We start from the raw sequence: 25,294 nt of genomic DNA, 5'->3' as shown, positions 1-25,294 counted from the left end.
GGAGTTGCAAGGTTCAAGGTAATCGCGCTACATGGGTTGCCTTCAAATATTATTAATTACTATTATGGGAAACTCTATCACTTGCTCAGCCAATGTCCTCAGGAGTTCTAGGTTTGCTAAAATCAGTAATTCTCGATCTGGAGGTGGTATGTCTCATATGTTGGAGAGTGAGCAATACATATATATATATTTCTATATATTATTTTTATCAGTAATTCTCGATCTGGAGGTGGTATGTCTCATTTATTATCCATTTTGTTATTATTATTTTATTTTTATTTTAATGGAACAAGGATGGGTTCAGGTACAGGTCCGTCCGTACGTGAGGGTCGACGGTTCAGGTGAACATCTGGGGTTATTAGAATATACGGTACCGGTATTGGTAGGGTAGGGGATTTATCAATTTCAGTTGGGAGGGATGGTTACTAGATATTTCTGGTTAATGTCAAACGGGAGATCTAACTTGGTACTATCATAACTATGGCCCAATAAGTCAGACTTATCATCAACCGATGCTCTAGAAATTACAGCATCCTCGGTACTTTTTATTATTTCCTTCCCCGGTTCCTTATCCGGGTCCCATTTCTCAATACATGTACCCACACGATATGTACATATATATATATATATATATATATATATACACATTAGCACGTATAAATAATATTATATACTTTACACATATGTTGCCATTTTTACCTATTAACGTACCCCGTGACTTCCCCTGAATTCCCTCGTGCGGACAAGTCTGTTATTACGTTCCGGACCATAATAACTCGCTTGTCCATCCAAGTTCATCCAGCTCTCATCACTATATATTATTAGTTGATATTCAGATCCTATAATACTTGAGCTACTGCTTATATTTTAGGTATCTTTTAAAGACATCCTAATTCTTTTATAACCAATGGCTCTGATACCAAGTTCTGTAACACCCCGCAACCGCAGCGGAAACATAAACGGGATGCGACAGACACCTCTGATATCAACCACATTGTTTATAAATGAAAACTGAATGCATTAATATACTTCAAAATTACATTATCTCGTATTTCATTACCGTCTAGGTGATACACGCATCATACAATACGGTACACAATTCTATTTGTTATAATGTATCCTAACATCCTGCACCAAATCTTACACACATCAAGCACTTAGCACGTAAGCAATCAGTTCATCTTAATTGTACCAGAAAAGCATGTGAGAAAACGGGTCAACTACGAATAGTTGGTGAGTTTCACAATTTTAGTAAACCATGATAAATCCATATCATAATATAATATTATCTGGGGACACTGTTAACCCAGTACTGTACTCACTCCGGGGACAATGTTAACCCAGAAACACATCCAATAACCTCTTGGGACACTGTTAACCCAGAAACACATTTAAAAACCTCTGGGGACACTGTTAACCCAGAAACCCATTTAATAACCCCTGGGGACACTGTTAACCCAGAACACTGTTTCGGGCTTACACTGTTAGCAACTCAGACAATTACCATCTTAATACATTACCGTACGATTCCCGTACAATAAACATTATTTAAATACATTCATTTCCATGCGATCAGCATGTACTTAAACATTTTGATGGAAACATGCTTTCCGCCCCGGGAAAATATTTAAAACAGTTCAGTAAAAAGGGGCTCGTGAAACTCACCTTAGCACATGCAAGCAGGTAACAACAATCATTATCAATTAACGCGTTCAATCTGTAATATGATCCCTAAGATCGTTATTATACACTTATTGTTTATATAATCTTTTAACCGTATCGACTGGTACATCTGGGGACACTGTTAACCCAGCACTGTACCCGTTCTGGGGACAAGGTTAACCCAGAAACACTTCTCCGGACTCAGATTGTGATGTCGTTTAGAGTTCCATGGTCACGACTACTATTAGTCGTTTTTCTCGTTTTGCGTGCCTAGCACGGTTATCCGTTTTTATATTTCAAAAATGAGTTTGGTCACACACGACCCGAAAATAGTGGTTGACTGATAATTTAATTAAATATGTGAAATTATAGCTCGGTTTAGACGTCCCGATTGGCTGCGGGACCCGTTTCCGTCTTTGGCGTACCGGAAACTGTTAAAATAGGTTAAAATTACTCAAATCATCCGAATTATTTTCGGATGATTTATTTTTACTTGTTTAACTCATTTATATGAAAATAGTCCATTTTTAGGGTTTTTATACACCAGTCAGCTCGCTTAAGCGAACTTCACCGGGTTACGCGTTTTAACTTTAAAAGTTTGATAATTAGCACGATACTTATCCGTTTACTCTCGGATCTTGAAATTTTGCACAAATCACTTTTTAACAGTGGGGAATTTTATAAAAATATTTCCAGAATTAATTTCTATATTTAAAATTTTTTTATCTATTTTTAAACACCATTTAAACACTAAATATGTCGTAAATACCAAACGATCTTAGAAAAATCCCAAATTTTTCCTGGATGTCCCCTGCCATCCACATAGTCCCCTGTAATTTTTCCAGAACCAAAATCCCCTTTTACATGCCATTTTCACTAAAACCGAGCTTGAAATCCCTAGAACTCGTTTAACCGAAAAGCCTACTTAGACATCTCCAACTGAACTCAAATTTTGTGTGTGACTTATAAATGATATAAAAAGCTTATCTGCAATTTTCCAGAATTTTTCATGATATTTAACTATTTTTCACCATTTTTGGCCAAAACCGAGCATTAAATTCACCAGATATTCATCCTTTATCCAAAAATTACCAAAAATTCACAGAACTCATATTTTCATGTGTTTAACACCTCTGTAAAATTTCATGACCTAACTCTAAACGACCAACAATCTGTCCAAAAACACATACACCGACACAAACCGAATATACCTTTCGTTTTCCGCCACTACAAGCTACAAACTCGTCTTTCCGCCTTATCTACCACAAAACACAGAGCCTGCAAACAACATACCACAATACCAAGCAAGTTACACTCACGATCAAGTCTCTTACACTATAGTTTCGGTTATGATATAAAAACAAAGATTCTAACCGTAAAAATTCGTTCTTGGCTCATTTAACTCCTTTCTTGAAACAAGATCCCTTGTATAACTTGTATACATCACTTGATCATGCAAGAATCGGTTTTCATCTTTGAAACCTCATTTTCTTGCAAATAAACTCAAGAAACGAAGATGGAAACGTACATAACTCGACTTTTTACCTCGGTTCTCTTGCTAAATTCTCGGTTTTTGAATCATCTTGTGGAGAGGAAGGATGGATAATATGGAATACTTGTGAAAAAAAAATGAAAGAATGGAATGGGGATAGGGATTCCGATCGGGATTGTTAATGGGGTGGGGTGGGACCCACCCCTTCAATTCTAGCCACATGTTTGGATTCTCGTAATCCGGATAATGTTTTGGATAATCTGGTTCAGTTCGTTTTTCGGTTAAACGTTTAATTCGGCTTAAAACGAGGCTAAAACGGTCGTTTTTCGACTTAAAATAAAATTTATATAAAACCGATTTAAAAACTTTAAAAACTTAATCCATGACATTTATTAACTTGAAACGTCATATTATTAGTTATTACGCATCTTTTTCGGCTTGATCGATCGTCTCTTGCTCGGTTTGGTATTAAAGGTTTCGTTTAACGTACCGATGTACTATTAAATCGAAATCCTTTTTCTGTACTTTAATCCACTTATCCCGAAGCTTTAATACTTCGTAACATCACTAAATATCATATATCTCGTCTATAATTGAACCCTCGATTCATTCGGGTTTCAATAACTATCGATCGTTTGATCGCATATTCAATACGGTGAATTATATATTCACGTACAATCAATACAATGAACCATGTATTCTCGTATAATTACCATGGTAACTCATGTACCCGACATTACATATGACGTAACTAACGTCTATCGGTTAGGGTATACCTGGTTTCGTCGGAATCGTTACAAGAGTGGTGGTGGTGTGAGCCGTGGGTTTTATGGAGGAGAAGAGGGAGAGTAGGTTAGTGAGGTGGTGATGTACTGTTGAAAGGTAGATTTGTTTAGTATGTACAACACATGATCTCTAGGTTAGGTAATCATTGCAAGAAGATTTCATGCAAATCAATGGATTCGTGAGTTAGATTATGGGGTGCCGATTTGATGGGAGTATAGGAAGGGTTTGTGGTTTTGAGTGGTATTTAAACAAAGTTTTAAGTTTTCGGTTTAACGTATCGTGAATTCTACACTTTAATCGAAATCAAATTCCTGACAACATAAGCTAAAGAAACTAAATTCTAAAGATACTTGGTGTCGGGTTTCTATAGTGTCCGAAACTAGCTCTGGATCCCTATTTTCAAATTTTCGTGATTTGAACATTCTATGATTTAGTTTATAACTTGTTACTAATAGTTTCATAAAAAACTTAACTATTCGAGTTTTTCCTAACATGTTTGAACTTTTTTCAGTTTTAGATTGTCGACAACGGTCATTTCACGTAGTGTTCACTATGCTACGAATTTGAACTTTTTCGAACATTAAATAACATATTTCTCATAACATTCCAAATTTGGACTTTAAATAATATTACTTTTATTTATTTAGTTATGTTATTACATAATCACAGTTATATTTGTTACTAAATTTTGCGGAATTTTCACATAACGTTGATTCTTGGGTGATAGATTCTGATGCATTGTTTCATGCCACTTATTGTTGTGAAACGATGAAGAATTTAAAGTTTGGGATTTTGGTAAAGTTTGACCTATGAACGATGATATTCTAGAGGTTACACGTTTGGGTTATGTTGATTTGATCATTTCAGCAGGTACTTCTGGAGTTTAATTAAGAGATGTTTGGGTTATTCCAACTTTGAAGAAACGTCTAATTTCAGTCAGGAGGTTCAGGCATAGGTAGTGAAAGATAGTCAAAGGGAAACTCGTATTGGCTATGGCAAGTAAAGGGGATCATTGTATATGGTGAACATATCACCATAAGGAGTTGATATAATTCCAATAAAAGGCAGTCTGATTCACAGAATCTCATGGGAAGAATGGGGTTCATTTTGCATGTGATAAACCTAGAGACAAGGTATCGATGGTGGACATCATGATCGTGGGAGCACGTGTGGTGTTTTAGTTATAGTTACAGGCTGACAATGGATTAAGAAAACTAGTATTCCAACTGACAAGATCTCTCCAGTAGATTAGATGCTAAATATTGAGAGTGTTTCTTCACCGGATATATTAGGATCCAACAATTTCTTTCGATGGGAATCGGCAGGGAAAAAACGAGTTTAGGGTTAGAAATATACAATGTTTCATTGAAATGTTGTGTCTGTTGGATAGGTATATATACCATCGGTACCTGTTGTAAACATACGATCGATCATAATAAAGAAAGTTCAATTCAATCTTTGTTCTTCAGTTTCTTATTCATCATATTGTTTGTGTGATTGACTCTTGATTTACCAACATTAAGTGGGTACGGTTGTTGTTGTTTATGCGATAGTAGGAAAAAAAATCTATTGGAAATGTGATCGTCGATGTTCCGTTAGAAAAATATGTTGGTAATACATCCAAAACAACATAATGCACAACCAATAAATCAACCAATATTCCCTTTGTTTGTCTGTGAAAGTCCAATTTTATAGTAATTATATGGAAATTATCATAGAATTAAGCAATCTCTCAAACACTTATTAAACCTTATTTGTTTGTTATTTACAATTCCTTTCCATTTTCTTTAATAAGATCTGTGTAGAGACCTATCATTCATGAATATTTAGAACAAAATCATATTGCAGCTCTTAAGTAATGCATTTCATATATATTTCAGGGACATTGACGTATTTAAATTGTAATAGTTTAAATTGGCAATTTGATGTTGTGGCATGAAATACATTTTATTTTTGCTCATTGGTGATAACAATATGAAGACAAACTAATTCAATAGAAGATGTATAAGACATGACATAAGAAACAAGAAGGTCAAAAAAAAATATGAAAGGACAAGACAACACCATCAAGGAAAAAACCATGGAAGGTGACTCTCTAAATTATTGAATGTGGACAAATTATGCTCAAATTATTTCCAAAGTGTTGTTGTTTCTAAAGTTCATTAACCGGAAATCTTTAAAATCATTTTTAATTAGATGTTCTAACTTATGGTCATCTTCCCCAAGATCACAATAAATTAGTTATAAAGAGAATAGTTGCATGATGCCTAGAACAGCATTGGATTTTTATAAGTCGCATATATCACCTCCTGATGAAATTTGTCGACGGTTTTCGCTAAGTGAGATTCAGTTTTCCACTCAAGCGTTCGATGACAGATTAGTAATTGGCCGTGGGTCATTTGGAAAGGTTTACAAGTGTACAATTTATCATCGGTTTGAAACTATCGTTGTAGCAGTGAAGCGGCTAAATTTCTTATCCAGTCAAGGGGCACCGGAGTTCTGGGCTGAAGTAGAGATGCTTGGTAAACTCCATCACTGTAACTTAGTTTCTTTAATCGGTTATTGCAACGAAAAACAAGAAATGGTACTCGTTTACGAGTACATGAAGCATGGCACCCTTGAAGATCAACTTCACAAGGCTGAATACTCTCCATCTTGGTTACAACGACTCGGAATATGCATAGACGCTGCTCATGGGCTGAATTACCTTCACACAGGGACAAACACGCAACATGGAGTGATACACCGAGATGTAAAGACCTCAAACATTTTGTTGGATGAGAACTTTAGAGCAAAAATTTCGGATTTTGGTCTAGCCAAAACAAGCCCAACAAACCAAGCACATAGTTGTGTTAGTACCCAAGTCAAAGGGACGTTTGGTTATATTGATCCGGCCTATTTCTATACAGGAAAATTGACAAGAAAATCAGATGTCTATGCGTTTGGAGTTGTACTGTTGGAAGTGCTGTGTGGGAGGCCTGCGGTGGACGCAACTCTTGATGAAGAGCAATGGGGTTTAGCAGCCTGGGCTCTTGACTTTATTAGAAAGGGAAAGCCAAATCAGATTATTGACCCTAGAATTCGAGGACAAATATCACCTAATTGTGTAAAGGAGTTTGCACGCGTTGCAATATCTTGTTTACATGATGATCCAAAATCACGCCCTACCATGGTTGAGGTTGTGGCAAAACTTGTCTTTATATTATCACTACAAGAGAGGATGGGCGATTTGAATTCAAACACAACATTTATCAAAAAGGTAAGATCACTGTTTGGGTGCAATGATTATATGAAGTGCAACTCTTGGACATTGGTAGATGATGACGGAAGTGACAGCGAATCCATAGAGGAAGATATTGAATTGCTCAACACACCAGTTCCTGTGGATGCTGACAATTTGAAACAGGAGCAAGATGATTCTGTTCCACTAATTCGCTTTGATGCTACATCTTTTTTTACGATGGCAGACTTGCTACGTGCACCCGCTGAAAACATAAGCAGGACTGGTTACTCTTCAATATATCGAGTTAGGTTGGATGATGGTCACCACCTTATGGTTAAACGATTGATAAAAAAGTTTTTCAATAAAACGTTTGAGATACAAGTTTCTGTCCATGGAAAAATTCGCCACAAGAATATTATGCCTCTTCAGGCATGTTACAATCACAAAAGTGAGGCTCTTCTTATCTATACTAGTAGCGAAAACGGGACCCTTGCATCATTCCTGAACGGTTAGTTTATTTGACAAACTCTTTGGTATTTTAAACTAGCATATAAATATTGGATCTCAATTCTTTTTGTGCATCTTCAGCAGGTAGAAAGTCTAAAACTGCCATTGGGTGGGCAACCAGGAAGAAAATTATTGTCGGCGTCACAAGAGGCCTAGTCCACCTGCACGTAATGGAACAAATGATTCATGGAAACCTCACATCAGGAAATGTGATGCTGGATAAAGATTACAATCCCTTTATCATAGACATCGGCTTTTCCCGGCTTAGAATTAATGCAAGACCAGATTCTAGCTATAATCGTGCACCCGAACTCTCGTATTTCAAAAACGCTAGTATGGAAACTGATGTGTATAGCCTGGGGTTGATTATTTTTGAACTCTTGACAAGAAAATCAACCCATTCAGTAGAGCATGGTTCTAACATGCTTAACTGGGTGAGATCACTTCGGAAGGAACAGTGGACCGGGGAACTATTTGATGCTGAAATCATGTATGAAGCTATCAATAATGTGGAATTACTATGTATACTGCAATTAGCTATGAATTGTACCTGCGTCTCACCCGAGGATAGACCCAAAGTAGATGAAGTGCTCCAACGACTAGAGGAGATTAGTGCCACGAGAAAAAGCTTGATTAGACGGAGGAATGCAAGAAAAAGTAAGTAAAAGGATATTAAAGCAGAAAAAGGAATATGGCAAACAACAAGGAGCCATGAAAAGTTATGCTGCATATGATAAAGAACAAGATACAAGATGTTAGAAGTGTTAGATTTAATCACTCCCAGGTTAAAATTTAGGCTTATGTATGTAATTATGCTAAAAAGTATGTTTTTGTTAGAACTTGTTAATTATGAATCGGTTTATAAAGAACCTATGGATACCTATTAATGTTAAATTTCAAAATACCGTTCTTTTTTTTTAAATTAGACAAGTAACATTGTGAATTGGTTGACCTGTTATTATTGGGTTTGTTTGATGTAATTTCCATCTTAGTAGGCCTGTCACGTAATGATGTAATGAGTTTATGAGATTTGCAGTTGAGGTTTTATTATATTTGGTAATGTCTTTATTAGCAAGTTAGGTTAGTCTATATAAACCAAGTTATTATTAGGCATTATGGATTGTGGAGTGTGAAATGCAAACAAGTTAGGGTTCATCTAGAGACACACACAAGATGTAACTGAGTTAGGATTCATCCAGATGCAACCGAGTTAGGGTTAATCAAGAGTCAATCCGAGTTAGGGTTTAAGATATTGTAATCAGTTTTTTGAGTTATATTTTCTTATTAATATAAACGAGAGTTATCCGTTTTGTTCGTGTTTGATTATCGATCTGGGACTTGAAGGTCATTGTAGATTATCAAAATTCATTGTTTCTAATTCCTAATTAATCTATAAAATATCATCACCAGTATAGTTTCGATGTTGAATTTTAATGAACACAAAATCGGGTTATTGTTTTGATACAAATTCATTTAACTTGTTTGATTGAGAACCAAGTTTTCTTAAACTTTGAATTGTATCTTGAAGTTAATAATTTAAAGGTTAGTGTAAAAGCTTGTTATACTTTGTATATAAATTTTTATTCTTGTAAAACCGTTGGGACTTTTAAAGAGTCGAGAACATATATTTCGAGACACTTTGAATGAAGATCATGCTAAATGAAAATGATCTTTGGAAATAATGGAGTCCACTAGTGAAACAAATATGGATATCAAGAAAGATAACCCATACTCTACCCTGAAGATTTAAATGGTGTTTGCCAATCACAATAAAACCTTTTATTTTAGCTTTTCGAAAGGGTTAAAAGCAGTTTTCTAAAAGTCCCAAATGCTGGCTTTTTAAAATGGCTTTTTGAAAAACCATAAGCACTTTTAAAACTCAATCTCAAACATGCGCTTACTCTTGCATGTAAAAGATTGTAATACAAGAAGTGTGTGTGATACACTAAATACGAAACATGTGGGTGCTAATAAACGCAAGAAGCACGATCGCAAAGAATTAAGTTTGAATTCTTTATTCTGTAAATGAAAAAACGACGAAACTAACAAGGCTGACAAGTATTGTAAGTAAGGCGACTATTTGTGGTGCAAAATTTGATAGCCCAAATTAGTTAGAAAAGTCTTTGGCATCTATACTGATAAATTCATACAAATAATTGAATTTTTTTTATAAATTGGGAATATTGAACTCCAATGGTTTCTAGGAAAGAAAAAAGGTTTTTGTGGTTTCTAGGTGATATGTCATTTCAAATGACGGATCCTAAAATGGTTCCAGATTGTGTCTGGTAAGCTGGAGTGTTATCTCCTGAATTGATAAAGTTATCTTGTGATCCGTCATTACAAATGGCGGATACCACTCACTCTCCTCACTTCCACTACTTTGAAACCTTTAACAAGCATATGCCATTTGGAATGGTTAGTATGGATCAGACATCCGCCGGATCAATTGGTAAGAGTGAATAGTGCCTTTTCTCACCGATTTGACGACTCACACATCTCCTTTTTGACCAATACTATTAACACCATGGCAAATAGGTCACCTAAAAACCTTAAATACAGTTTCTCTTTCGTAGAAACCATTTGAATCTATTGAATATTCCTATTTTGTAAAAATTTTCCATATAATTGCCTCAATTGGCCAGTTCACTAATCTCGTAAAGTAACTCTAGATGATATTATCAGGTGAGTTAAAACCTATGAAGGAAAGAAGTTTAATTCTTTACGAAACAACTGGCATGACTGTAAGGGAAAGCAAGAAGTTAAGGATGTGTATTCTCAAAATTCCCATAAAAAAATAAAAAATAAAAAAAAAATCATAGAGACACGAGTAAGGTTAGATGAAACAAGTGCAAGAAGCAGTCACTATTCCACTTCATGTACCGATTAGGCACATGAACAATCATAGATAGTATATAATGGTATTTGTCTTCGTAAACTAGTTAGGTGTCGATCATTTCTTGTACAGTATGAGTGTTTATAGATGTATGATCTTAATATCATTCAGTTAATAGAAAAACATTTGCTTAAATCATTTTACACCTACTATTTCTAGTTCGCTATTTATACTTGTAAGAACGCATTAAAATACCCCCCCTCACCTCCCCCCCCCCCTCCCAAAACAAACACACACACACACACACACACACACACACACACATATATATATATATATATATATATATAATTTGATAAAACAAAAATAGGCACATAAAAACTCATACGAATACAAAGTTGCTAGAGTAGTAAATTGTTGAAGAAGCGTGGATCGACTCACTGGTAGACGATCTACTTTCCTCAGGTGTGATTATGCTATTTCACCGATGATTTCTCTTGGATCTGGGTTCTTCCACCTACAAAATGAACAGCACCGTAAACTTACCCCTCAGAAAGGGACAGAGGGGTCCTCTTTGGGGTAACCCTCCGGTGTGAGAATAAGTATTTGTGGGAGAAGATAATAATATGTGAGAGTAAGGAATTTAGAGTGTATTGCTTAATAGCTGAATACTCTGTGATTGTATGTTATCAGATGATATTTGATCATCCTTCCTTGTGGAGTTGATGTTGTATTTATAGTGCTAGGGTTTTCACTGATTGGGCTCAGACCCAATTAGGGTTTTGTTGGCCTCCTCCAATTGCTTGGCGCCACGTGTCCTTGGGGACACCTGGTGCTTTTTCATTGGTTGTAATCACGTGGTAGCACATGGTCTATGCTGAGTTGTCCACCTTTCATTGGCAGCTGTCGACATCAGCATATTCTTATTCCTTAAAAAGATACCTTCTGGAAGGTTGTCTGACGTGCACAATCAAGGTTGCCCTAATCCTGATTTGGATGACGAGGTTGATTATGTGCATGTGTGATATGCGCCAATCCTGAGGATGCTCGAGGTCTTCTCTTTATTCTCACGCGCAGATGTTTCATGCGCAGATGTGATATGCGCCGCGCGCTGATGCGCCGCGCGCATACGTGATGCGCGAGCATATGTGTGCCTGGGCATATGATGCCTGAGCATGTGTGGTGCCTGGGCATATGATGCCTGAGCATGTGATGCATGAACATATGTGATATGCGTGAGCATATGTGATATGCGCCATGCGCGTAGGTTTTGGCTTTGTGCCTTCATAATGTCTTGATTTCAAGCTTCTTGTCTATATCTTGTGGGTTGACCACCCTTGCTCGGTGTTGAGGCGGGTACATACCTCTTCAAGCCCCCCCAGTCTAATGTGTGTCTTGTCTCGCGCGAGCGAGGCAAGATAGATATTAGACTTAACAGTTTGCTCTTTTAGTAGGGGTTTGTCTTTTTCTTCTTATTATTCATGGTTGCGCGAAATTCTATCCTTTTGGTTGCAAGCGAATCGTCCCGGTACGTGGTTGGTTGTTGCTGACGTGGGCCAGTGATTGGGACGTGTCAGACCTTTTGTGTACTCGAGGTGCTACAGTTGCCTTTCGTGTCCCCTCACATGCTGTCAGGGACACGTGTCGCGCTCGCGTTGGTCCGTTCCTGCGAGTGGTGGCGCATGAATTCTGGCAACAGCTGTAGAGTTTCTTTTCGTGTCCCCTCACACAGTGTCAGGGACACGTGTCGCGCTCGCGTTGGCTTACACCTGCGAGTGGGGGCGCGTGAAGTTCGATCAGCACCAATATTTCTCTCTCCTGGGCCTATAAAAGCCAGCCCTTAGAGTTTTTTACCTTTCATCTTCTTGTTTATTCTTCTGAGCTTTTCTTTCTTTCATTCTATTACTTTTCTTCTGCTTCCAGATTTCTGTTGTTCAGAAGCATCGTTTGTTTGTTGTCACTGTTGTATGTCTGATAGCTCAGACAACACAATCTCCCCCATCCATTGCCGTAGAAAATCGTTAGTAATGTCTACATTGAAGAAGACCGGCAAGGGGAAGAAGGCTGCTGACGGCTCATCGGAGGAGGTAGGGAGGACCAAGGCTGTGAAGAGGTGGAATGAAATCCCCTGCAAACTGAGGCAGGCGGATCTTGACAGCCTCATCGCCTCTCAGGGTTTTCCCCCCCTGTTTGGCTGCATGTTGCCTGCGGCCGGGCAAACGGCGGCGGACCCGCCTGCCGGCTATATATCCGTATATAGCCATTTTTTCACCCACTGCAACCTTCGTCTTCCGATGACAAGGTTTGTGGGTGCGGTGCTTAGGTTTTACGGGATTCATATATCCCAAGTCCATCCGTTTGGACTTGTGCGCATGACTCACTTTGAGTTCATGTGCAAATCCCAGCGCGAGGAGCCCACCCCTCGGCGCTTTCAATTTTTTTATAAGCCCAAGATCCAAGATTCTTGGTTCTCCTTCGTTCCTCGCAGTCAGAAGGTGAAGTGCTCCACTGTTTCATTCAAGAGCCTTCATGACTGGTCTGAGAGGTTTTTTTATATAAGGGCTGGTGTGATCCCCATCCGTATGACCATGCGCTCGATTTCCTCTGCGCCTGCGGATGTGGGTGTCCTCAAGAACCCAACTGGCGCTTGGGTTAATAAGCTGACCGCTGAACCATCCCCCGCCAAGAACATTTGTGAGGAGGCGCTGGTGGGGGTTGGTATGAGCAAGAGGTGGGCGGACAGCGCGCTTGAGCCCGTTATCCAAGTCGACGGGTTGTGTAAGTTTATCTCATTGCTTTTTTTTTTTCTGCGCGAATATAATTCTTTTTGCTGATATCACTTGACTTGTTTTGTGCAGTCACCAAGGAGTATATCCATGCCGCCTATGATGAGCACATGGAGGGTGGCTCCGTCACGCTTGGCGCTGGGGAGGTTGGTTTCCCTGATCGCTTTGATGACATGTTCATCCCTGTTGATCTGGGATTTGTCTTCGACAGCGATGCGCCTGGTAAGCCTTTGTACTTATGCATTTGCCTTTATAATACCCAATTTGGCTAACACTTCTGTTGCATGTATTGTAGATGCGCTTGAAAATTACGAGCTGGAGCTCGCGGAAGAGGAGGAGGAAGAGGAGGCGCCCCAACTAAAGCGTAAAGCTAAGGGGAAAACTGGCGCAGGGGCCAGTAAGAAACAGAAAAATGATGTTGCCCCTGTTGTTCAGGATCCTTCTACTCAGGCGGGGGGATTTGGGAAAACCCTGGAATTTACCACCAAGGTTTCCTTGGCTTCCCTGCCTCAAAAAGTGGGCAGACCTCCTGTCCACTTGAGGTATGGTGGCGCTACCTCCTCCCTTCCCGCGGCGGAAAAGGGAAGCGGTGTTGCGCCCTCGACAGGTATACTTTTCTTATCTTTTGCTTATCTTTTATGGTTCTATGAGCGCGATTCTGATAGAATTACTAATGAATCCTTGCTCACTCAAATGTTTGTAGAGCCGGCGACCGCGCAACAAGATGCCGAGGCTGCGCCGGAGGTCGCTTCGAAGTCCCCTGTTTTACCCTCAAAGAAGGGTAGAATGGACTTCATGGCGATGTTTGCTTCGCGAACGGAGTTGCGCCAAGGTACATATTGCGCTCTTTTTTTCTGACTTTCTTTTAGATCAAGTCATTAACCATTTGTTGTTGTTGATTTTTTCATAGAAGCCGTAGCTGGCGTACAAGCTTCTGGCGGCACTCCTGGCGCTGGCGCCAGCGCCGCTGGCTCTGCTCCTGCTCCTGCAAGCGATGAATCTCCCCTCATTGGGATTACTAAGGAGCAGGAGGCCGTTTTGCGCGCCGACCTGGCGGCGCCGAGACCTCCCTCACCTCCTCCTGCGCACAGCCCTCCTCGCGAGACCGATTTTGATTCTAGGTCGCAGGAGAAGAGGCCTATTTCAGAGGAGGATGAGGAGTTTGCAGTTGAAGATTCCGATGCCGCCCGCGCCAGCCCTGCAGCGCCACGAGGTTTCGCGGCGGAGCCTTCTCGTGGGGCTGGCGCTGACTTTTCTGCTTCATCCCCACAGGTATAGGTTCTTTTTTGCTTCGCTGCGCGGACTTCCATCTTAATGTTTTGATGACTTAGATAATTTCCTTGTTTTTGCTGGAAGCCGATCACACTTACCGCCCGAGATGGAATATTACTGAAGATAGCACATTTCAGTCCATGGGGGTGTGTGCGGAATTCTGGGCTCATGCGGTGCCTCCATCTGAAAGGAGGTTCTAGGAGGACCGCGCTCGCGACGACCTGCTCAATGATCATATGTTTGCTGGGTCGGCCTTCATTGCTGCCTCCCAAGAGCTTCGCTCTGATTACGTTAAAGTACGTGATGCTCTTGCGGAAGCCAAGCAAGAGGCTAAGGTGTCTTCTTGGCATCTTTCTGATGCTCGCGAAAGAGCTGAGAAGCTCCAAGCAGAGCTCAGTGAGAACCGAGCCAGTGCCAACAGCGCCTTCGTGAAGCGCGGGCATGAGCTCCAGGCGGCGCGGGAGAAGCTGCAGGCGGCGGAGGCGGACGCGTCCAAGTACGCGCGCAGAGCGCGCGACTTGGAGCTGGAGGCGGAGGCGCGTGACCAAGCTCTTGTCCAGTCTATCACTGAAAAATCATCACTGGAGAGTGAGGTTGCGCGCCTGAAGAGGGAGCTGGCGGCCGCGCAGGCCGATAAAGATGAAGCCTTGGTGACGGCAGCGTCTAGCCAGGAAGCACTTGATGCTGCGCGGGCTGAAAAAGAAGAAATCTTGGCGGCAGCAGCGTCCGACAAAGAGGAGTTGAAAAAGACTAAGGAAACTGTTGTGTTATTAAACTCTCAGGTTCCTGCCCTCGAGACGTCTGTTGCTGGCCTCGCGCAGGATCGCCACTGGCTCATCTCACAGGGCATGACTTGTTGCGCTTTTGCGATGAAATACTCAGACGAGTTTCAGGCCCTTGTGATGGACTGCAACGCTGCCCGCGCGCTTGGTGGTTCGAGCTGAAGGGTTTATGGATGGCTATGAATATGGCATGCTGAAAAAGAACCCATCCGAGTACCCTTATCAGAGCTCCGTTGCCTGCGCAGACATGGCCGCGATGGGGGAGAAGTATATGAATACTCCCATTCCCATCCTTGCGCAGGTATTTTAGCTTTAATGAGATTACTTTGATTTATTTTCCAAGTATCTTTGTACTCATATTTTCGCTTATGATTTGCAGATATCCGCGCTTGCTGACCAGCCCGATCTCGTCGTGCTAAAGAAATTACTTGACGAATGCGAGGGGGCTGGCGGCGGCGATGATGGCGCGGCGAATGCTGGCGTTGCTAGCGGCTCTGGCGTGGCCAAAGGATCCGCTCCTGACACTGTTGTGCTAGAAGACTCCATTCAAGACGAAGAACTTGACTATGGTCAGTTTGGAGATGACGAGGAGCAGGATGCGCCAGATGCCGAGGGCGATGATGAGGATGATGAAGAGGCTGATGTCAACGTGGAGACTTGAGAAGCCCTTCATTTTTTTTTTTTTTTTTTTTTTTTATTTGTAGTTTGTATCTCATCTTGTAAACTTGTAAATTTCAATGCTTTAGAATGAAATTTTGTTTTTCCCTTCTTCGCATCTGCGCATTCCCATTCATCTCTTTATATAAGATGTGCTTGCACGTTGGAATAAGAACAAGGTTGTACGGAATTTATTATACTCAACCCTTGTCATATTGTAAGTGATTTTGCCATATCTTGATTATGTTGACACGTGTCTTGGCTCTTTCATTATTCCTCTTTTGCGCGACGTTATCGCGCGTTTATGGAATTATGAGTTTTTTAGCCTTACGCGTCAGTGTGTTACTCAGATATCCATTACAATTTTATGCGCGACCTCGACCTGAGACCTTAACAACTATGTTTTGGCGTTTGCTTTGCCTTAGTTGTGTTTAGGTATTTTATGGTCAGGCTGCGCAGCATGCAGGATGGATGTTGTGAGTTGTTTGAGCTAAGGCTCACATAATTGGGCTAAGGCCCTAACGTTTTAGAGTTAAGACTCGTTAACGCGTTTGAGCTTGAAGCTCGCGCATGTATGTTTTACTTCGTTTTATTTCATTTTGATGTCCATATTGCTCAAAATTAATAAAGGGAAGTGTGAAACATGTATGCAAAAGGTAGTAGAATTGGGCTAAGGCCCTGACGTTTTAGAGTTAAGACTCGTTAACGCGTTTGAGCTTGAAGCTCGCGCATGTATGTTTTACTTCGTTTTATTTCATTTTGATGTCAATACAATGTTATCATATCGCTCAAAATTAATAAAGTGTGAAACATGTATGCAAAAGGTAATAGAATCCACATTAAGAGAAGATAGCGCATATCATTATTCATAATGGCTTAAAAAGCCTTGATTACAAACTTGACATTTACATGAAACATTTTCTAAGCTGTGCCGCGTTCCATGCGCGCGGGATCTTCTTTCCATTCAAATTTTTTAAAGCATATGCGCCTTTCCCAATTCTTCTGAGATTTGATAAGGTCCCTCCCAATTGGGGGACATTTTTCCCGAGGGTATCGCGCGGCTAGCTTCATTGTTGCGAAGGACAAAATCATTTTTCTTAAAGTGGCATTCTTTCACACGCTGGTTGTAATATTTTTCCAGCTTTTTCTTGTATTTGGCTTCACTGATGATAGCCGCCTCTCTGCGCCCTTCAAGTAAGTTGAGATCCAACCTTCTTTCGCGCTCGTTATCAATCTTGCTCATCATGAGCACTCTATGGGATGGGCACCCAATTTTTGCTGGAATCATTGCCTCTGTTCCATAGGTTAGGCTGAACGGGGATTCGCCATTGCTGGTTTTGCTTAATGTCCTGTGTGCCCACAGGACATTAGGTAGCTCTTCAACCCAAGAATGGGATTCTCCCTCTAACCTTTTCTTCAGTCCATTCAGCAAACTTTGGTTCGCGCGTTCCACTTGTCCATTCCCCTGAGGGTGATAAACTGAAGTGAAAATTTGGTTGATGCGCAATTCCTTGAGCCAGCTGGATATCTTCTTGTCAGTGAATTGCTTGCCATTATCGCTTACAATTTCCATGGGCAAGCCAAAACGGCATATGATGTGGCTCCAGATAAACTGCTTCATCACCTCGGCTGTGATTTTTGCTAGTGGCTTGGCTTCAACCCATTTTGTGAAATAGTCTACTGCCACTACCAAAAATTTTACTCGCCCCGGCGCTTGCGGTAGGGGACCCACAATATCGATTGCCCATTTATGGAAAGGCCATGCGGAGGTCACCGGAATCAAGTTGTTCTTTGGCCGCATGGTGTTTGGCGCATAGCTCTGACATGCTTTGCATTTTTGGATCTCTTTTAAAGCGTCCAAGTACATGCCTGGCCAATAGTAGCCTGCGCTCATTGCCTTGGCAACCACCATGCGCGGGCCAGCATGAATTCCACAGATTCCTTCGTGTATCTCTCTGATCACATAGCTTGCTTGCTCAGCATCTAGGCATTTCATGAGCGGCCCAAGATAAGAGCGTCGATATAATGTACCATCAAGCAGTTCATAGTTCTGCGCCTTGTGTCTTATCTTCCTCGCTTGCGCGCGATCATCTGGTACCTTTCCCTCCTTCAAGAATTCCATTATTGGAGTTATCCATGATGAAGGGGTTGTATGAGTTACCAGGACAGACTTCGCTACCACCGACGGGTTGCTCATTACTTCTACCCTGACATCTTTACCAAAGTGATCAAAACTGGTTGATGCCATCTTACTCAGCGCGTCTGCAGATTTGTTTTCACTGCGCGGAATATGAATGATTCTAAAGCAGTCAAATTGCTCGATGAGCTTTTTCGCCTGCTCTAGATATAGAGGCATGGTGTTCTCCTTGGCATCATAAAGGCCATTGACCTGTGCTGCTACCAAGTATGAATCAACATGGGCCTCTAGCTTTTTAACTCCGAATTTGCACGCGATGCGCAGCCCAGCCAGCAGGGCTTCATACTCAGCCTCATTGTTGGTGCTCTTGAAGTCCAACCTGATGGCATAAGTATATTCATGATTCTCTGGATCCACCAGCTTGAGACCTGCGCCGGACCCTTCGTTGTTTGAAGCTCCGTCAGTGAATAATCTCCAAACATTTTCTTCATCATTGGCTCGCGGAGGGTCTACCTCGCGCTGAGCCTCTTCAACTCTTCCTTCGGGGATTTCTGCGATGAAATCAGCTAGAACTTGCCCCTTTATTGCTGGACGGGGCTTATAGGCGATCGTGTGCTCGCCTAATTCCAGCGCCCATTTTGTCAGCCTTCCTGAGAGCGCGGGGCGCCGCAAGACTTGCTGGATGTTGTAACCAGTCAGAACTTCAATGGGATGACCATTGAAATATCTATGAAGCTTGCGCGACGCGTGTGTTAGTGATAAAACTAACTTTTCCATGATGGAGTAGCGCGTCTCAGGATCTGTCAGCACCCGACTCACATAGTATATTGGCGTTTGGATTCCCTTGCGATCCACCAATAATACTGCGCCGATGGCGCGCTCTCCTGCTGATAGGTATAATGTCAAAGTTTCACCAGGAAGTGGAGCTGTGAGCGCGGGCAGATTTATCAAACATTCTTTTATCTCCCTGAAAGCTTGCTCGGCCTCAGGAGTCCATTTGAATTGGCTTTTCTTTAAGCAATTCCTCAATGTGTTGACAAATGGGGTAGATTTGCTTGCATGGTTCGCTAGGAACCTGTTGATTGAAACCAATCTACCATTCAGCTTCTGGACTTCTTTCATGGTGGATGGCGAGGGCATGTCAAGGATGGCCTCCACCTTCTCAGGGTTCACCTTGAAACCATCCTTGGTGACCATTACACCTAGAAATTTTCCCTCTAGTATGCCGAAAGTACATTTGCTCGGATTGAGCTTCATGTTAACTTCCTTTAGGCGCCCAAGGGTTTCTTCGATGTCTTTGAGCATTTGCTTTTCCTCCCTGCTCTTGATCACCAAATCATCCACATAGACTTCTAGGTTTCTTCCGATTTGCTCGCTGAAAACGGCATCCATAAGTCTTTGGTAGGTGGCGCCCACATTCTTCAAACCAAAGGGCATTTTTGTGTAGCAAAAAACACCCTTGTCGGTTCTAAATGCGGTCTTGTCCTCATCTTGTGGTGCCATTTGAATCTGGTGATAGCCCTTGTAGGCATCCAGGAAACATTTGAGTTTGAATGGCGCCACGGAGTCCACCTTTGCATCGATGTTTGGTAGGGGGTAACAATCTTTTGGGCACGCTTTGTTGAGGTCCTTGAAGTCAATGCACATCCTCCACGACCCGTTACTTTTCTTTACCATCACAGGATTGGCTACCCACGTCTGGTATCGTATCGGGCGGATGATGTTTGCGCGCAGTAAATCCTCAACCTGCTCATTCATGGCCCTCGCTTTCTCATCCCCCATGACTCTCTTCTTTTGAGCAATTGGCTCTACAAACTTGAAGGTGTTTAGAGAATGCTGCGCCAGGTCTCGCGGAACCCCAGTCATATCAGAGTGTTGCCACGCGAAGACCGACATATATGCTGTGAGCAACCTTTTCATTCTCAACCTCGTGTCGTCTGATATCGTTGGGCCAATTGTGATTTTCTGCTCCGGGAATTTTGGGTTGAGAATCCATTCCTCTGGCGCGTTGTCTGCCATTGGAAGTTTCATTCTCCCCTCCCGCGGAGTACTTGTCACTGCACACAAATGATCCCGGTATACAAAAGTTACACCTGTTGGTGTTGGGAACCCCAACGCGCCGTGCGCTGGCGACGGTATGGCGTTAAATTGGGCAATCGTTCCTCTACCCAAGATCATATTGTGGCAAGAAGTGGTGGGCAGGACCAAGAAGTTGACAACTTCGGCTCGCTTGTGTTTCTCATCCCCCATGGTTAGTTCAAATTGTATTTGACCTAGGGGATGAATGATTTCATTGGAAACACCAGAGATCGGTGCATTCACAATTTCAAGCCTTGCTTGGTCTGCCGGATCCAGTTTCCTGAAACATTGCTCATACATTATGTCTGATTCGCTGCCAGTGTCCACCAGGACTTTTGACACTTCGTAATGAGCAATGTGTGTAGTGATGACAAGAGGACTGCTGATGGAAGGGCCTCCCCTGATTCTCGGGAAAATGACTTGTTGCTCGCGCCAATCTCCTTGGATTTGCGCGCTTCTCTTTCTTGATATTTGCCCTTGCCTTCCTCCCTCGGCTACACAGATTCTTTTGTATTTTTTGCTGGCAGAGGCTCCTTCTGGTTGTTCATTTTCTGATCTTGAGTTTTTCACCAGGTGAGCCAGCTTGCCTGATTTCACGTCCTTTTCAATTGCATCCTTCAAGTGGTGGCATGCATCAGTGTTGTGCCCTGTGGACTTGTGAAATTCACAGTACTTGCCACTGTCTGATGGTCCCTTGTAGTGTAGTGGCTTGGGGCTTTTGAATTGGACATTCTCAGTGCTTAACACCTCTGAAGGCGTTTTAGTGAGGGGAGTCCATATTCTTGGCAGAGGTCTGTTAGGATCTCTGCCGCCCTCCCTCCTGTCACCCTCCCCGCGATTACGAACATCTTTTTGGGGCTGGGGTGAGCTTGGTTGCGCCTGCTTTTCTGCTGAAGAAAAACTGGTTGGTTGCAACCTGGACCATACAGAGTTCTGGTTGCCCCTCTTTTCTTTGCTGCGCGGTGACTCAGCTTGATGCGCTATTTCTCTTGCCCTATCTTGGGCAATTTGTTTTTCATTCCTCGCGAAAACTCGCGATGCTTCCATTAACTTGGCCCACGTGGTGGGCATGCCCTCTCTGCTTACGAGAGCTCGGCGGAGTTGATCACTGCGCGCGCCTTGTATAAAGGCCACGCGCAGGAGTTGCTCAGTTATACCTCCGATTGCCAGAGACTCCTGATTGAAACGAGTGATGTAGTCTTCAATCGTTTCATCATTCCTACGCACGCAGTGCATGATGTCATCAGGGTCGCGCGTGTGTCTGCGCTGCTGTACGAAGTGGGCTTGGAACTTTTCCAATAGTTCCTCGAACCCATCAATTTGCCCGGTCGGCAAGCTCTCGAACCAGACACGCGCCGCGCCTGTGAGGCAACAAGCAAACATGTGACACCATGTTGGCATCGTCCAGCTCTCTAGGTTTCCCGTGTTGTAAAAACCTTGCAAGAAATCATCTGGATCTGTTGTGCCGTCATATTTACCCAAACCACTTGGCATCTTGGTTTTGTGCTGGATGGGAGCCTGCGCGATGCGCGCAGTGAACTTTGAATGTTTCACCAAGATGGCTGGTCTGTACGGTTTGGTTACGTCCACTTGCCCTCTAACTGGTGGGCTGTACGGCATGTGCAGATCCAGATCGGCTCGGGCTCCAGGCGCCATGTTCACAGGCGCGCGGAGCTGTGAGCCTCCTGCATGAGTATCTCGCGTCTTCCTCATGCTGTGCACTTCTTCATCACTGAACTCAGTGTGTGCAGTGTGAACAGAATGTCCTTCTTCCGGCGCGCGCGGCCTTTTTGTTCCATGAACAGTTTTCTTATCAAGCGCTTGCCTTTGTGTTAAGTCGGCTAGCTTTTTCTGTTTGACCATCTCATTATACTTGTCCATTAGACGCCGCTGCTTGTTTATGAGCCATTCTTTAGGATCATTTGTTTCATCTTCTGGACCCATTGGTCCTTTTTGCTTCGCGCCGGCAAGATTTTGTAACGTGAGATCGTCTGGAGGAGTTTCAGTCTGGCCGTGAGGAGTTGTGATGAAGGGACGGTTACTGGTGGTGCGCGTAGAATCACGCGGCACCCTCAGAAACTGTTGTCCCTCATTAACATCCTCACGTTCAATATCCTCCAGAACTTGATCAACGTTATGAACGCCAGAAACCAAGGTGATTTTTTTTTATATATAGATCTGATGAGATCTGATTGCCGTTGTAACAGTGGATGGCGCCAATGAAGAAGCGTGGATCGACTCACTGGTAGACGATCTACTTTCCTCGGGTGTGATTATGCTATTTCACCGATGATTTCTCTTGGATCTGGGTTCTTCCACCTACAAAATGAACAGCACCGTAAACTTACCCCTCAGAAAGGGACAGAGGGGTCCTCTTTGGGGTAACCCTCCGGTGTGAGAATAACTATTTGTGGGAGAAGATAATAATATGTGAGAGTAAGGAATTTAGAGTGTATTGCTTAATAGCTGAATACTCTGTGATTGTATGTTATCAGATGATATTTGATCATCCTTCCTTGTGGAGTTGATGCTGTATTTATAGTGCTAGGGTTTTCACTGATTGGGCTCAGACCTAATTAGGGTTTTGTTGGCCTCCTCCAATTGCTTGGCGCCACGTGTCCTTGGGGACACCTGGTGCTTTTTCGTTGGTTGTAATCACGTGGTAGCACATGGTCTATGCTGAGTTGTCCACCTTTCATTGGCAGCTGTCGACATCAGCATATTCTTATTCCTTAAAAAGATACCTTCTGGAAGGTTGTCTGATGTGCACAATCAAGGTTGCCCTAATCCTGATTTGGATGACGAGGTTGATTATGTGCATGTGTGATATGCGCCAATCCTGAGGATGCGCGAGGTCTTCTCTTTATTCTCACGCGCAGATGTTTCATGCGCAGATGTGATATGCGCCGCGCGCTGATGCGCCGCGCGCATACGTGATGCGCGAGCATATGTGTGCCTGGGCATATGATGCCTGAGCATGTGTGGTGCCTGGGCATATGATGCCTGAGCATGTGTGGTGCCTGGGCATATGATGCCTGAGCATGTGATGCATGAACATATGTGATATGCGTGAGCATATGTGATATGCGCCATGCGCGTAGGTTTTGGCTTTGTGTCTTCATAATGTCTTGATTTCAAGCTTCTTGTCTATATCTTGTGGGTTGACCCGCCTTGCTCGGTGTTGAGGCGGGTACATACCTCTTCAATTGTAAAATTCAACATAGTTCATTATGATGGAATGAAAAAAAAATGTGTTTGGTTAGTTAATGAAATGGAATCACTCATTACAAACACCCCAAATTCATTACATCCACCCCCATGGTTTTTTTTTCATTTTATCCCTCTTTCACACTATACACCTCCACCACTACTATCCATTGCCCTCTCACCACCACCACTACTACACATTGCCCTCTCACCTCCACCACCACCCACCACTGCCTCCGCCGGGCGCCACCACACTCCACCGCCTCCGCCACCAACACCCGCCTTTGTCTCCCGTCGCCACCAACACCCGCCTCAGTCACCCGCCGCCATCAACACTCGCCTCCGCCGCCCACCACCACCACCATCCCACCGTCACTCACTACCATTTTTATTTTATTCTGACTTTTTCTAGCTTTCCAAAAAATAAAAACTAATAATTCATGTTGTAACAACTCGGGTTTCATTTATCCAATACCCGACCCACTTTCGTTTTCAGGTTATTTTTGTAAATATAAAATATCGCGTCTAACAAGTATTTATTTTATTGATAATTACTTATTATAATTATTTATTAAATATAAATTAACTTTGAAACATATTCAAATTATAACCTAAACTATACATTAACCTATTTTTGAATCCACACTTATAGTTGAGAGACCAAACTACAAATTATTTAAAAGATTTTATTTTATTAATCAGGAACCCATATACCCGTTTACCCGTACCCGTCCTCGTGACCTGTTTAGTATTCTTGCACCTTAATTATCGTATTGATTTAGGAATTGATTTGTGTTTAGAATACCCCATGCCATTTTTGGCCTAACCGACATGTTTAATTTGGAATATACAATCTTGTTAATACGAATTGCTTAATATACGAACCGTCTTTAACCCGTAATCAATATACGATACATCAATCACCCAAAATACAATTGAACTTGCAGAAACCATCACACCAGCATCGACTGCCGATCCCCAATATCTAATTATATTATCTTCGTCGTCTGATTGGAGTTTTTAAGCTTTACTAGCCGGCGATGTACTGATCTAATTGACCATCGCTTAATAATCGTTGCAGGTAATTAAATGCATAGTTATGATCGTCGTCCTTCATTCTTCATTAACCCTAAGGTTAATTGAATCAAAAGTAAACAGATTAATACATTGTTTCTAGGGTTCTTATGGTATTTGTGGGGGGGGGGGGTCTATTTTGGTTATAAACTATCATTATCGATAAAAACCAAATAACACACCAGTGTGTGTGGCTGGTGTGTGGTTGCGTTTAGTGCTTGTGCCGGCCAATGGCGCCGGTTCAAGTCCAGGCCATGGCAGTTTTGCTTTTGTTTTCTTTAATTGTTTAAGAGATAAAAAATGGTTTTATAAATTTAATATAGTTAATATTAAATATAAAATAAATGTCTTTCTATTAAAACCGACATATAAGCCGATTAATGTTTTCAAATCTTGGTTAATACTACACACACACACACATATATATATACATATATATATACTAGAATTAAAAAATTAATAAAGGTTTTAATAAAGATTTAAAAAGGTTCTATATTTAAAATATATAATTAAAATATGTATTATACCTTAGTATTTTATATAATTGTTTAGTTTAAGTATTTTATTAAAAGATTATATTTTGTATAAATATTCTTATTTATTATTTGTTATCTGTTATTTACAATAAGTATTTAAAAGAAATCTTTATTAATAATAAAAATATACTATTTAAACTAATAAAATAATTATAAATCTTTATAATGCTAAACTTTCGTTAGAATGTACCCAATCACCGAATCTCGAACCTTTATCTAATCTTAGTTCTGTTATTCAAATTATATTTGTTTACACAATTA

General features: G+C 41.6%; 1 protein-coding gene and 1 pseudogene across 1 annotated transcript; both read left to right on the top strand.

The window, feature by feature from the left end:
- Window positions 1–5,965: 5,965 nt before the first annotated feature.
- Window positions 5,966–8,660, top strand: LOC143590272 (receptor-like protein kinase FERONIA). Its single transcript, XM_077070806.1, has one exon. The coding sequence runs from the start codon at window positions 6,201–6,203 to the stop codon at window positions 7,674–7,676; it is 1,476 nt and encodes a 491-aa protein (XP_076926921.1). The 5' UTR covers window positions 5,966–6,200; the 3' UTR covers window positions 7,677–8,660.
- On the top strand, window positions 7,841–8,335 carry LOC143590627 (probably inactive leucine-rich repeat receptor-like protein kinase IMK2 pseudogene; annotated as a pseudogene).
- Window positions 8,661–25,294: the final 16,634 nt, after the last annotated feature.

This window comes from Bidens hawaiensis, unplaced genomic scaffold, assembly GCF_021521415.1.
Source record: "Bidens hawaiensis isolate Kalapana, Puna unplaced genomic scaffold, B.hawaiensis_p1.1 tig00001647_1, whole genome shotgun sequence".
NCBI lineage: Eukaryota > Viridiplantae > Streptophyta > Magnoliopsida > Asterales > Asteraceae > Bidens > Bidens hawaiensis.
Note: the sequence above shows the minus strand (reverse complement) of the source record. Positions and strands in the feature narration are given on the sequence as shown.

Excerpts from the sequence above, each read along its gene's own strand:
- LOC143590272 (XM_077070806.1), top strand. The coding sequence starts at position 6,201 with ATGATGCCTAGAACAGCATTGGATTTTTATAAGTCGCATATATCACCT.